The 15764-nt window shown below is 37.0% G+C and overlaps 1 protein-coding gene across 2 annotated transcripts in view; it reads left to right on the top strand.

Moving 5' to 3' along the window:
• Positions 1-12288, top strand: part of MDFIC (MyoD family inhibitor domain containing) — a 99125-nt gene extending 86837 nt beyond the window's left edge. For both annotated transcript variants that reach the window (XM_090042246.1, XM_090042247.1), the window contains exon 5: positions 9030-12288. In XM_090042246.1, coding sequence (XP_089898372.1) covers positions 9030-9277 — 248 coding nt within the window. In that variant the 3' untranslated portion in view covers positions 9278-12288. The remainder of the gene's footprint in view (positions 1-9029) is intronic.
• Positions 12289-15764: the final 3476 nt, after the last annotated feature.

Raw genomic sequence — 15764 nt, 5'->3', positions numbered from 1 at the left:
TGTCTTTGGAAGTCCTTGCATAAAGTTTGGATGACTTTTTCTAAGGCTATGATTTCCAACCAGGGTAATTAAGAATCCTTTTAAGGGTGCTGTAGGGTACCATGCAATGTTAGAACAGTTAAGTATGTATACACCTACACACAGGATGAACCCAGAGATTTCAAATAGGAATTTCATAGTGCCAGAAACATTCTGACATGTTGTGGTCTTTCTGGGTTCTTTGCAACAGAAGAATTGCTCCAATACTTTCTATAGTAAAAAAAAAAAAGTGAAAGCTAAGAGAGAGAATTTTCTGAGGGGTGCCTTTACTCTGAAAAGGTTGAGAACCACAGCTTTAAAATAGGGTACAGCTCAAGCAGATGCTATGGGATAGTATGTTAACAAGTTATAAAAATCTGCAGTGTTTTGTGTTTGTTTCCTTGCCATGCACTTCGTATTTATAACATTACGTAAAACTTACAATTTATGAGAAAATAAACATTCAGACAATTCATTCAGCATGAAGGACTCTATATTTTTTTTAGATACCCTCTCATAAATCAGGTTTGGTAGTGATTCTTCAAACTATTGTGTTTTGGAAAGGCTAGTTAAAGTTGAACTTTACTTGACAGTGTTGAACAATGGCAAAGTTATCACTCTGATGTAACGTACAACACAAATTTTTTTTTAATTGTCTATTTGCTAGTCTTCTAGTCTTAAAAAAATACCAAAAACAGGAACTGTTCTCAAAAATCATATATCAGGATATAGCACTTTTATGGTAACCATTGTATCAGAACCACTGAAACGTTGCTCATGAAAATTGCAGTACAGGGATGCCCAAACTCCAGCCCATGGGCCAAATCTAGCCCATAGAGTCATGGCATTCAGCCTATGGGTTCCCTGTAGGTTGGAAAATTTGGCAGCAGGGGAGCTCTGTGCACCTGGATGCAGCCCCACCGAGGCCAGCACCATGCAGTGGTATAAAGGACGAGCCTGCACCCCTGCAAGTCCGGATCAGTCCGGGCTGCTCCCCAACTTCTCTTGCTTGTGCACATACAGATTGGGGCTGCTCTGTGCACCCTTTCTGTCCTCCCCTCAGCAGATTGATCAGGGTTAGGCTGTAAATCTTCCAGTGGCCAAATTGGGCCTTGCTGTGCTGGCTGCATGTACTAAATCAAACTGACTGGCTGGATCTGGCCCATGGATGGACCTGGACCCTCCTATCCAGCCTGTGGGGTAAATAGTTTAGGCACCACTGAAGTAGTGCATAAGTATGACTTAAAGGACCTTCAGAGGTCTGATGAAACAGAGGTTGGCTTGTTCTGTAAGTGGGGAGTATAGGAAATAGAATAGGTCTTTAATGGAGATGGTTTCAACCTCATCAAACATTGATAAAAACATTTTTTTTCCCCTGGATGCTACACTATTAACCTTAAGGCAAAGGGGTCCTGATTTTTGGGGAAGGGGTACATATAACCATAGATTATACACATAAATTGAGTGGGAAATGTGATTGTGTTACACAATGGATACATCTACATGTGCACTTTACTGCATTAATTAGCTCTGCAGTAAAGCATCACAGTCTACACATGCACTGGTATTAGAGTGCAGTAAACTAAATTAACTCTGCCATAGGAGTTAATTTAGTGTGCCGAAACACACATGTAGATGCTGACTATGGGCATACATAGCGCCTGGTCAGCTTAGCCGGCCAGGAGCCTGCTCTGCTCTGGCTCAAATTGTTGCTGTCCCAGGAGCACGTGTAGATGCTGTATCCAGGATTAGTTGACTCTGGCTTGAACTGCTCCGGAGTTTATTGTGTTGCATTTAATTGTGACACAATAAACAATATTTAATTGCATGTGTAGATGCACTCAGTGTGTTAGAAAACAACTGACTTGGGGGGTGGGAGGAGAAGGATAAAACAGCTGTTGGCATATGGACAGAGTTGGCATCTGGCTTTACCTTATGCCTTTTGTTGCTGGAGTTTTGAAGATGGTTATATGTATAGCAACCTTACTTTATGCTGTAGTATACAGAAAAAGACTGTTCCTGCAAGAGAAAGGAGCAGAGTATTTAAAAAGTTGCACAAAAGACACTCCAAGCCCTCAAGGTTTCTGAATTCACCCTTCTTCCAAATCTTTCCCAAGCTGTAAAATAAGACTCTTGTTCCAGATAGTTGGGTTAATATGTTCCACTGCTGACTCATCTTCAGCACCTGTTGGGATTTTCAGTGTAAGTGGAGAGAGCAAGTGGGCTTCACTGGAAACAATCTCCCATGCAAACTTGTATTTTCATTATACTTACGCTTATCCAGTTTTAGTTAAAGTAAAAAACAAATGAACACAACCTTAAGATCCAGGAGTGTGTAGAGCCTTAGAAGATTTGTTAGGGAATCTTCTGAAAGGAGTAGAGATCACCATACCTGTCCTCAACAGGGTACTGAAGAACCCAAGAGGGGTTGGTTTTGTTGTTGGGTTTTTTGTTTTTGTTTTTTTTGGTGGGGGGAGGGATCCCATGTGGTATATTGGTCATTTGTGCACTGCTGTCTTTCAAAGGACATTAACAACTGAGGGAGATGTTTTTTAGACCCACTGATTGAATGTAGCATTGGTAGAATGTGTTTAGAGCTGAAGAGTTTAAGTTTGACCGTGGGAACCACAGGAGGATGAGTATGTAGTTTCTGCCAAGTTGTTAAACACCCTCAAAGTTTCTTACTGCTGTTACAAAATCCACTGTGAAATATGTCCTCTATTTTTAAATGAAGACTGACAGCCATAAACAGGAAATTAAGAAATACTCTCTTGGTGATGTTTGTGGATGGGACCAGTTTTTTACCAATCTGTTCCATTCCATCTAAATTTCCTGTCTGTGTTACATTTGACTGTAGTACTTGTGGCTCCGATCAAACTACTGAAGTTCTGGAGAAATGCCTCAGATAACAGATGTCATATTAGCATACACAATATTCAAGCTAGGTAGATATGGTAAGAGTGTGTACATTTTAGCATGTTGAATAATCCTTTAACCAGACAGCTATTCATAGCCCATTTTAAAAATTAATAACAGGAAGAAAATAGATTAATAGATGTTTCAATTTTGTTCCTTGAAACATGGATCAGAGATTTTGTACAGTATACAGACAAGTCATTGGTCATGGAAAGGTCAAAGAAAGGTCTTTGTATAGTAGAATGGAATAGTTAAGTAGTTCACTATATAAGTTTTTGAATTGAAAATATGTTTGCTTTAAGCATAGCTTAAATCAGAAGAAACAGTATATGCGTAAGTTCTTGCAACACTCCAGCTAAGAAGAGATGAAAGAAAAACATATCCATAGTGATGCCCATAATAGCACCAGCAGCCAAATTAATAGTGCATCATTTCTTTGTGTAATTGAGCATACATGGATAGCTTTGGTCTTTCATAATTAGCCAAGAGTGAAGTAGCTTTATTTAGACCAACAAGACTGTCTGTTCAGTAAATATCTGGAAAGTATTGCAGGTTTCAGGGGAGGTAGTTCACTGTGCTGGAAACTGAAAAGTAGCTTCCATGAGTCTAGCTCCTTTATTTAAAGCAAGTGCATTCTGCCTCTTGCAAATCAGTGCATAACTCTAGTATTATGATTGGCGTGGTTGTTAATTTCTGATTTGCAAATTTGCGTATCAAAGGAGGCAGTGATGAAGATGGGTATTTTTATTTTCAGTACTTTAGTCTTTATCTGTTTTTATAATGTTTGTGAAATGTTCTATGGCCTTCTTGAAAATAACTGCATTTTAATTTTATTAGTGGTTTGTTCTACATATCTGTTGTCTTATACTGTTAGCTCCTGTCCAGCTGCTTCCCTAGGGATAAAATTGTAAAAATATCTTCACTCTTCAAATGTGAAGTCATCTTCAGGGATCCTAGTTTACTCTGATAAAAAAATATATAAACCCCAATTTTTGGATTAAAAAATGTAAACCAAAATCCACATTTTTCCATGATCAGAATGAGATACCATAGATAGATAGATAGAATGGTGTTTCAGGCATTTCATTTTAATCACCAAAAACTGGGTTTTTGGGTTACTTTTTTTTAATCCAAAAATTGGTTGTTTTTTTATCAGAGAAAACCAAGATCCCTGGTCATCTTAAATAATAATAAAAAACAAACTACTGATTAATCTGTCTACCTCCTTCATACAAAAAAACAGAGAGAAAACTGTACTTGAACATAAAAATGAACACTATTTCCAGGCAGGTGCAGTTGCACCTTGGATTGATTTGTGGTCCACCTAAAGTTTAAAGCCAACTGGCTGGCATGGCAGCATCATTTCTAATCAGGCAACACTGAAATATCCAATTGCTTTCATGCCTCATTATACTCTACCTGAAGCCTTCTGAAGTCTTCATTACACTGGTGTTAAGCACCCATTCCCCTTTTTGATGGTCTTGATGTTCAACTAATCAAGCTAACCTTCCCTCTGCAATTCTGCTGCCTGTTAGCTGCTCCTGGTAATGTAGTTTCTATTTCACTGTTGGAGGCTATTTTTAATTTGTTCTGAAAACGTTAACTCAGGTGTGGGAATAACTTTCTGTGGAGCATTGGTTGCATTGTCAAGATGCTCCAGAAGGCTAGCCCTTGGTTTTAAACTTGAAAAAGACTTGTCCATTCATTTCTAATGACTGGAGGGCTAATGGAACAAAATATTTTGCTTATTTTTTGCCTAGTTTGTTATGATGCACATTCCAATAAATGTATATATTTTTTTGCTTCAATCTTAAACTGAATAATACAACCCTAAGCCCCTAGCTTATTTGTAAAACCTTTAGGTTCTTTTTAACTTTATTAAAACTTTATGTTGTGTTATGTAATATCCATCACCTGCATCCACTCTGTTCAGATCCTAGATCCGCCTGTGAACATTTCCATGACAGCAAGCTAAATAATCACGATAAGTGTGGCTTTAATCATCTTCAGTGACTTGACACGCAGTTGCATTTCATATATTTTCTAAGCCTTGGGGTAAAGCTCACTTATACAGGTGTAGTTTTTTGTCATAACATAGAAGCTTTTTTAATGCAAACCACAACTTTCTTTACAAAGCAACTGAAGTTTCTTAGTGGGCACCAATACACGTGCCTGGTGCCTGCTCTGACACATTCTAATTAAAATGCATCAGAGCAGACTCCAATTAATTGAGTCTGCTGGAATGTGCTAATTAGTATGCTCCAGCAGCCTTGGTGTCACATGTATTCAGCATTCCCACACTTCAAAATGGTGGAGAGCTTTAGTTAAAAGAGCTCAACGAGCTTTAACTAAAAGGCTCTCACCACCGCTTTGAAACACGGGATGCCAGATGCATGAGATGTTGCAGGTGCTTTAGTCAGACTGGCTCCCAAGAGCCGCTCTAATTAAAGCGTCCCACCCCTTCACCCCCTAGCCCTGGAGTATGTGTAAAGATACACAGTGCTAGCCTTTCCCACTTCTTCCCTACAAAACAGTGAGGAGTTTTTGAATGAACTATCCTTGAACTCTTTCTGGTTTTAATCTAGAATCATCTGGTTAATAATCTATTTTTACCATATCTGACCAATTATTGATATTAAATGCATTAAGTTATGTATTCTACTTAAGCCAAGATATTTATCGATGCAGATGACACTGTTCCTACCTACTGCCCCTGATGATCATCTTGTCAATATTTCCCTGTGTTAGTTGGCTCAATGAAAATTACCTTATTCACTTTTTTGTGCCCAAAATTCTAATTATTCATTAATCTCAAAAACTAAACTTATCACTTATACTTTTAATCTATTATATTTGTGTAAATAATCACTACTTTTGTTTGACCATAGTTAAAATTAATAGGTAGACAGAGATATGTACTTGCTGCAACCACTAGCACATATATACATACTTGAAATATGCTTTTCTAGTTTGTGTCCTGGTTAACAGTCTAGCTGTACCTCCATGGATCTCTGTGCAGACTGAGTATCTGAATTATTTACCTGCTCTATACTGTAACTATACTTGTACCAGTACCCAAGCTAGTTAATACTGCAGTGAAGACATAACTAGTAGAGGTGAACTGATACATCGGCCTGATATCGGATCGGCACTGTTATAAAGAAAATTGAACATATTGGAAATTAGCCTGATGTGGCTGATAATTTGGCTGATAAATGCCTGTGTGTGCATGCAGCCACAGCGCAGCACGTAGACAGCGAGGAGCACAGCCCAATGGCTTGGAGAGCTGTGTGCAGCTGGTAACTCTGGTGTGGTACAAGGGGCGCGAGGTGGGAAGGAGTGTGGTGGGGCAGATCAAGGCCTCTGTGGTGAGGGGGAGGAGTGGGGCTCATGTAGGGGTTGGGGCAAGTGCTTCCCAGCTGAGGTGGGGCAGGCGCGGGCATGGGACAGAGCTGCGGCGGGGGGGCTCCCAGTGCTTGTTCGGAAGGGTATGGGGGGGCATGTGCCCCTGGATCAGGGTGGGACAGGCTGGGGCTGGGGTTGTGTGGGTCTCTTCCTGGCTCTCCCTACTCTGCCCCACACAGATCTGGGGGCACCTTCCATGCCCTCCCAGATGAGTGGCGCACAGATTGGGAGCCACCCCCCCTCCATGCACCTCCTGGCCAAGTTGCAGCTCCATCCTGCGCCCACACTACCCTGACTGGGCAGTGCTTGCCTCAGCCTCAACCTAACTCCTCCCTCACCACAGGGCCCTTGACCTGCCCCCCCCATGCCCCTCCTTTCTTCCTCCCCTTCCACCACACCAGACTTACCAGGGCATTCAGCTTTCCAAGCTGCCAGGCTGGTATTGGAAATCAGATTGGTATCAGCTGATATGCCTCCTTAAAAATTGGCTATCAGTATCGGCCCCAAAAATCTCTATCAGTGCACCCCTAATCACCAGAAACAAGTAAGATTTCTGCCAAACTCATAGATTAGTCTGGTTGGAGCTTATTGCAACTATATTGCTGAGCTCATTTATTATATTGCATCTGGCCTTCATAAATGTAGTTTGGTTAAAGTTTTCCATAGTCTTTCAAGTTGTGGCATACTTTTTCTAATCAGTCACCTAATACTGAATATGATTTTACCAGTTTACTAAAATGGTACTCCATTATCTCTGGTTATTACTTTCAGGTTAGTAGGACAATTTCCTTACTACATCTGTGTATAAATACTTAACAGTTTGGTGTCAAATGAAAAAGGTAAAGGAAAAACTATTGTACAGTTATACCATTATGAAAATACTATTATGGTTCTTTTTCAATATGTTACTGTTAATCTGGTTTTGCTTTCGGTCTGTTTAAACTTCGCCAATGACAGCCCACAGAAATCAGTCTGTTAACACTACAGCTATTCAATTCTTACAATAAGCATTGTGAATCCTTCTACAGCATCCATATTGTTTTAGAGCTCCTGCAGGTCTAAAACTTTTATTTATTATTTAAAGTATCCCTGGTTCTTTTTCAAAGTACATAACATGTGTTGCTTAATTATGAACACAGAACAAATCTTATATACTTGATACACTATATTTGTGTGTTTGCTGCCAATCATTTCAGAACATGTTGCCTGTAATTTGGTTTGCTGTGGGTGGATTTTGAGAAGATCAACTAAATATATTCCTCAGTCCTATAATTTTCTTCTCATTGCTCTATGTTTAGTTACACTTTCAATGTTTGTGCATTTCTCCAGCCTGTATTGTGGAATTAGACCTAAATATCAATAGCAAGTGTTTGAGGTAATTACATACATTCATTGTTTGGGTACCTACTGTCCAGCTAACATTTTGTGGGGTACTACTTTGAGCCATCTCCTCATTTAGCATGTGTGATTTACTAGTGCCTCTGACAGCTGCATATTTCAGTTCAGGTGTACATCTAATTTACATTTTGAAAGATTGATTAAAAATAAGGCTACTAAGAGAATTGTATAGAAGAGTAATATAAAATGTGCAGTCAGAACAGATTTTTTTCCTTAATTGTTGAAAAATGTATGTACAGCATACTGGTCTGTCATAGAAAAAGCAAAAATCTCACATGAAGAAGTTCATGAATAGCAGCAAAACAGAGATGCATAATTTATGCATACATTTTCAGCTGCTGGAGCCAGTGATGTCCTAAACTCTCACCAGTTCAAAATGTCATAAAGTTTTTAGTGTTTAGTCTTTGTCTTTCTCTTGAGATTTCCCTTCTCTTAAATTGTGCCTCAAGACATGCAGTGGGTTACTCTCAATACAGTTGAGTTTGATTTGATTTGAAATATGGTCTGAGGTAGGGTTAGCGCTAGTTAATTCCACACAACTATACACTAAGAGTACTATAGCATAAATAGTGAGAGCGGTGAAAGTAAGCAGTTCAGAAAATGTCTTATACTTTAGGTCTTCTGTTATAATCAGTCTTTTTGTGAGCATTAAGGTATTTTTTGCAAAATATATTGCAGATGAGTATTCTAGCAAACTTCTAGCTTTATTTCGTTTATGTAACAAATATCACCTCTTTTTCTGGTGTTATGTAGAACACACGTGTAAAAAAACAAGGAACTTACTATCTTGAAGTCAGATTCTGAAGTGTGCGATGCACTGGGAAACCCAAGGGAAGTAACTGAATTTCTCTCATAACTGGCAAAAATGATCAGATACGGGACTCATGGAAGAAGTGGTTTGAGGAAAAAACTTAGACTGGTACATTGGACTTTAGTGAGCATTTGAGGCATAGGTTCTGCATGATAGAAGGCAATAATGGCAGGAAGGTAAGAATAGGCAAAAGTAATGAGGTATCCTACTGAGGCTGGCATCATTGGGGACAGGGGTATAAAAATCAGGACCAGTTTAGCTTTTGGGTTGGATTGTTTTGTGTGTGACCTGAAAGATGAAATAGGAAGTTTTTGCATTAGGGGAGGGGATATTTTTATCCACCATGAAGCAGTCTTTCAACTGCTTAGTCATCATTATGTGATATATTTGCACTTAACATTTCATAATAACTGATCCTCTTTTCTCTTTCTCTTTTTCTTTTTTTGATATTTGCCATGCTACAAAATTGGCCTTTGTGAAGATTGCTGTGTTCACTGTATCCTGGCATGCTTGTTTTGTGAATTTCTCACCCTCTGTAATATTGTTTTGGGCCAAGCATCCTGCGGCATCTGTACTTCGGAGACCTGCTGTTGTTGCTGTGGAGACGAAATGGGGGAGGACTGTAACTGCCCATGTGATATGGATTGTGGCATAATGGACGCTTGCTGCGAATCATCAGATTGTTTGGAAATATGTATGGAATGCTGTGGGATTTGTTTCCCCTCATGAAATATTTATCACTTTTTATTTTATTCTATTAAAAACTGGAGAGCTTTTCTTTAAATACTTTTGAAGAAAGACAAGGTAAGATTCTCACACAGCAACTTAGTATTTGCACTGTTTAACTCCCTTGGTATAAACAAAAAGATTAAACCTCTACTCTTAACAAATATGTTACAATTCAGCTTGTGAAATTTAAATTGTTTTCCAGCCCCCTTTTGGCTTTGCAAATGTAAGTGTTTATTGAAAGCAAATTTAGCTTGCTAAAAAAGCTTGCTATTGCATATCTAACTTGTGTAGAATTGCCATATGAAGTTAGCAATTTTACAGGGGCAAGATTTCACCTACTATGTCTCAAAACAGAAGAAACTTTTTCTATCTGACCTGTATTATCTTTCTTAATGTTACTTGAAATCTTTACTCTTACCACCAGATTTTGAAGGCTTAGGTAAGGATAAATGTATCTTTTCTTGGTTGGACTAGATGATAAAATAACTACAGCTATAATATGGAGATCATCAAAAAATATTTCAGATTTTAAACCTATACTTGAATCTGCCTACTAATTTTTGTGGTTTTCCAACCACATTTTCTCTTTCTACTGTTGTATGAAAGACCCATACAAAAGAAAGGATATAGCTGATAAGCAAAATAGTAAACCTGACAAAACACGAAGTGTAATCATCAAATGCTGAGGGTAAACTTCAATAGTATATTATTCTTAAGTGTCACTTTTTAAAGTGTTGCTTGCAAATAACAGCGTGGGAGGAGTTTTCAAAAATGTTACATTTTTAGGTTGCTGGTATCCATTTAAACTAGGAGACATGAAATAATAGCTTTAAAAACACATAGTATTCAATGGCCAAAGTTTTATTTTAACATCCTGTAAATACAGTTTTTTCAGTAAGTCTTGATTTTTTTTCTCTCTGTGTTATTGAGAGCAAAAAAGATCCAGCATAGCTAATGATTAGAGAATTTCCACATGTTGGGAAATAATGGTGCCCATTTACCTTAGCATCTGTTAGCTTTTTCTTGGTACTCATACTAATTATCTGAACCACCTGTACACTTTGATTGGACATGTTTACTTTCCTTTGTATGCTTCAGATTTCCTATTTATAGTGTATTGGTTCAGTTAACTTTGGTAAAGTAACAACTGTCTCTGATGGACAATAGCACATTTCCATACGTTGAACTGAAAGTAAGTGATTCTTTCCACTGTATAGAAGACAGTTTACATAAATGTGACAAATGAAAAATCACAGGAATGTGAAATTGACCAAGTCAACACATTGTTTAGTCTTAATCTAGGGCCTGGTCTGGCAAACACTGACTAGTAGTGCTTACTACTGCAAGATATCACTGATAATTAGGTAACTTTATTCTCATTGATTCTGTTGAGCTAGAAAGGGGTTTCCTTCTACTTTCAAACCTCCAGCAAGCATTGTGGTATATTCCAGTCTGAATGTGGATTTATTCAGAAGTTAGCTCTACATGTATAGGGCCACATGAAATTCTGATTTCACACTGATAAAAACCAGGTGCATTTCCAGCACCTTCCACAAATGTAATTTCATTAAGGAAGCACTCAGATATTATGGTAATGGGCACTGTAATAAAGAGCTACATGGTCAAAGTGATAAAAATTGCTAAGCTCAGAATCAGGCCCATGGGGCTGCATTACAACTACAAGAGTCTGAACCACCCTGGGAAAAAGAAAGAGGCCCACTAGCTGAGTGGCAGTGCCTGAAGGCATTTTGCCTTTGTAAAGGCATAATGCTTCTGGAGGAATTGGAGGCACCATGTGAGAACACTGGGATTTGCTGCACCTTGGAAAAAGTGTAGACAGTACTTCAAGTGCAACTCTAGTAGATGACAATGGTGGTGAGGACATGCTCTCTGGGGCCATGTGGCACTGAAAACTATGCTAGCTGTATTGCCCTCTGTATTTTTTAGCACAGACAATTAAATTATGACTCTCTAGTATTTGTGTGTGCTTATGAAGTAGGGTTGAAGGACTTCCTGTGTACCTTCCTTGTGGTGAACTCTTGCCAGAGCAGTCACAATGTGATTTTGAGGTTTTTGGAAAACTATGCATTTGCATTTGGGGCTTTTAAGTAAACATTGAATTTTAAGAATTGTTCACAATTTCTATTGGAAATAAAATAGCAGACCACAGGCTATTTTAGCATAGACAATGACAATTCTGACCTATGAAAACTCCTTTTTCCCTGATTTAAAGTTTGCTTGTTCATGTGGATTGTTATATACAGAACTTTCTGCTTGTTGAACACTTTAGAAACTGGGAAATGTTGTTACTTTTGGGTGGTTGGAACTCAAAAATAAGCTGGGGAATGCATATACTTCTTTCTCTTTCCTAATGTCCAAATACAAGAGATATGTTTATTTTTTTCATAATAAAAATCAAAATATTTATATGCATCCAATTTTTATGTTTTCTTTTATGCCCATCTGATTTATTAAATAGTAGAAAATGAATATACTGTCTTGATTATAAAACATTGTATTGACTGGGAAATACCAGATTATTTTAGATTTAAATCAGAAAATAAAATGTTGATTGTGTAATTTTTTGACTTTTAAGCACATTCTGCTACTATTTGTCATAGAAATATTAGCACTTTTGTAATATTTATCTCTGTAGCAGAGAATATTAGTATGTAGTTTAAGGAGTTTAATTTTTATATTTATATTCTTAAATTTTTCCTTTATGTCCACTTTATAGGCAATCTTATAAGCACCCTTTGCATTAAAAACAGGCAGAATTAGAAATAGACAATGTGAAAGTGTAGATTAAATAAGAAAATCAGTACTTGTCTAGTTTATAAATTTGTGATGGACAATTACCATGTTTCAGTGTTACAGTTTACAACTAATAAACTGGCCCCATTTTTAAGGGAAAAAATTGTTAACTTGTTTTTTTTATTGTATATTAACTGGATCTATGTTATTCTAAAACACTATTTTGAAATAAAGAACTTTATTTTGAAACTGTGGAATATTTTTGTTCAATTGGTATTACTGTTGAATTTAAACACTGTGTGGAAGTTTCTACACAGAGACAGTTCTTTATGCATGACTTCCTGTTACCGTCTTTAGTGACTATCCTGGCCATACCCTTTGGATAACTCGCAGTATGAGGAAACCAATTTAGCTGTGAATAGTTTTCATACATCTTAGCAGAATCAGATCTTAAAATTTCTGGAGAAAAAATGGGTTTTCATCATTACCACAAGTTAAAACATCCTGTAAGTTTAAAACATATCTTCCATATTAATCTCTAATGTAATTCCTTTGATTTATATGGACAGATACCAAGGAATACTTTTGTTCAAAATAGTTTACTATTCTTTAATATATCCCCTGAAATGTCCCTTTCAAGTTACTGAAAATCTAAGCTAAACATAGGACTAATGTTTTACAATTTACAGTATTTTATAGGTTGCAGTATGACTATTATTCTCATGAATCTGTAAAATTTAGGGGTTTTTTTCTACATGAGACCAGAGCACTGTTTTAATTTAGGGTTTGACTTGAAATGTAGAAGGCCAATAAGAAACTTATATTTTAGTTTAAGCCACACTTATTTCAGTTTGGCCAAGATGAATGGAAACAGATGCATCTAAATCAAAACCAGTACATTTCAAACTGAAAGAAGAGCATCCTTTTGGACTTTCAAAACATTATTAAAACATTAATATTTAAATTTATAGTGGTACAGCTTTTGTGTCTATACAAAGCCACAGGAAATCTGAAATATTCGTATGGAATCTCCAGTAGCTCTTACATAGATAAATACTGAATGAGATTCTGGACTTTGAAGGCTACATAATGAATTTTTGCTTTTGTGACTGTTTGCTGAAAGAGGATTATTTTTTGTGAAAAGTTTTCTAATTCTTGGCCTGTTTTATTGTGAGGATCCTATTAATAACATATTGTTATAATTTATGTATTTTTGGAAAGTGATATTATGTATATTCTGCAGCAGTTCAGTCATAAGCCCCTGTTATCAAATACCTCACAAATTACTGAACATGTTTTCTCTCTAGAATTTTGGTTAAGCATACAAGTTGTACTAAAGATCCCTCTGGCTGTGCTTAGGACTCTAAATTCAAAATTGTCCTGTGCTTTCATTCAGAACAGAAGTACAGCAGAATTGTATTCAGTAACCAACAGCAGTCTAGGTAATGTTTAGAATGCTCTATAGATGTTTTATTCCAATCTCAGTTCAAGCAGTGACCAATTGGCCTGGAGAGGAAATGTGTATTCACTATGTGAAGCTTATGCTGTCTCCCAGATTTTCTGATACCTACATTACCAATGCTTTCCAATTGCAAAGACAGCTGGCCCACTTAGACATCAAGATCAATTTCAAGCCGTTCTTTATAGTAGCTATGAAATATGTTATCCTGCACACACTTCCTCCAGATTTTCTCAGTAAACTCAGCTTTTCAGAATATGAAGCTGCACAATTTAGCTGATTAATAATAAGCACCAATTTTGGAGGAGCGAATGGTACTTGTCTTCTTTATTGATGTTCTGTGTTCTAATACCAGTGGTACTTAACCCACAGGCTGTATCCGGCCCTTTGCCTGCCTATGCTGTACCACTGGTTCGCTCCACAGCCTAAAGGTAAGCTTTCTTCCTCTCCCCACCCCATCACCCTCCCCTTTCTCTGAGTTGGCAGTCCTTTTCTTTCTTTCTTTCTTTCTCCATCCCTCCCTCCCCTACCTGGCTCACTGCCATGAAAGGCTGAGTTCCACTGTTTTAAGACTCTTCAACCACAGGGAAAGATTAATTTCTCTGTAGACTACATCACTGCAATACAGAGGCAGATGTAAGATCTGATTACTGAACTAAAACCTATATATGGTTTTTAGCATCTTGACTTTGTTTTATTAGTGTTATTATTCGGATGCTATGTAATTTTGCCTCTCTTTAGCTGTGCATTACAAAGTTGCCAATTATGTTGCCATTTAACACTCAAATACAAAATAGAACACATTCTTTTATCATGTTCAGTACACATGGAGCATCTCATTTTCATTTACATACTCTAATTTCCCAACCATAATGGTCCACTATAATTTGAATGCTTTAAATGAACTTTCTGAGGTATAGAGTCAACATCCAGACATTGCATTTTCTTTTCAAATGGTACTGCAGACTTCCTCAACTGAAACATTGATTTGTATCATACTACAGAGAGATTTCTTTTGTACGGTATATAAAGTATATCCTAATGTATGTGCATTTCACATTACAAATAATTTCACTACTTGTATTTTCTTTGTAATCTTGCGCCAAAAAATAATCAGGAAAGAACATGTTCTTCATGTGCTTCTTTATTAGCTGTCTTGGACACTTTGGATACATGAATGGCAATGTATCTAGCATACGGTAGCTTAAACTTTGGTCTGTTCCATGTTTGGTAATGTAAACAACTCCAAGAAAATACTTATGAGGGGAATACATCTGATGCTCAGCTATGGTTTTCTTAAGTGGCTAAGTCAGTTGTGTTTTCCATGCAGAAAACCTCAGTAGCTTGATCCAATGGTATTGAAATGAAGGTTTCTACCCCTTACAAATCTTTTCTTTATATGGGCAAATTTGCTTAGCTACCTTTATTTATGCTGAGTAATTCCATACTGTGGAGTAACAATAATTAAAATCAATATGATTATTAATTAAATAATTTACTACTGATTCCTGAATCTGACCTACAGTAAATTTATCTGGTCTGAGGAAAATGACTTCCTTTTATGAATTTCCACCTAAAGATTTTTTTAATTCAAATTATGTAAAATTGTTACCATTGATAACTTACATATAAGACTGCCTGAACGAATGGTCCTAATGTAAGTGTCGTATAATATATGTGCCTTGGGTTTCTCATTAATAAAATGGAGATAATAATCCAACCTACTTTGTTAAAACAAGCAAAAACTTAAGATCTGATACAACTGCTATCAGATGTATCAGATCTTTATTTATATATAAAGATCGTTATGTTTTTACTTGTTTTAACGAAGTAGGTTGTATTATCGTGTGTGTGTATACATATACATCTTGACCAAACAGTTGCTTGGTTAACTGTTTTGCCAGTTAACTAAAACAAACAATCTCGCCATGCTTCCTGACAAAAACAAAATACCCATGCAAATGAAAAACTGAGAAATATAGTTTGAGCTGAACTGCATATAATCACGCAAACTGACAATCTTGAAATCTGAAAGGCCAGATTGATGTAGCTGATGAATTACATCCTTTCAGCTGTTGAGGACTGGCAAGAGAAAGACTTGCAAGCAGAACTATATTAAGCAACAAAAGTTTTCTAGTTTCTATAGAAAAAGAGATGATCTACTTGCTTGTTTTTGTATGTGATGTAAGGTACTTTGATTACATAATTACTATAGGCTTACAGGGATGGCTCAGATTCCACAATAACTTCAAGGTCATAATGAGTATTATCTAC

Source organism: Crocodylus siamensis, chromosome 4 (genome assembly GCF_052110815.1).
Source record: "Crocodylus siamensis isolate JL-2025a chromosome 4, ASM5211081v1, whole genome shotgun sequence".
Taxonomy (NCBI): Eukaryota; Metazoa; Chordata; order Crocodylia; family Crocodylidae; genus Crocodylus; species Crocodylus siamensis.
The sequence above is the reverse complement of the archived record's forward strand: the minus strand, read 5'-3'. Positions and strand labels throughout refer to the sequence as shown.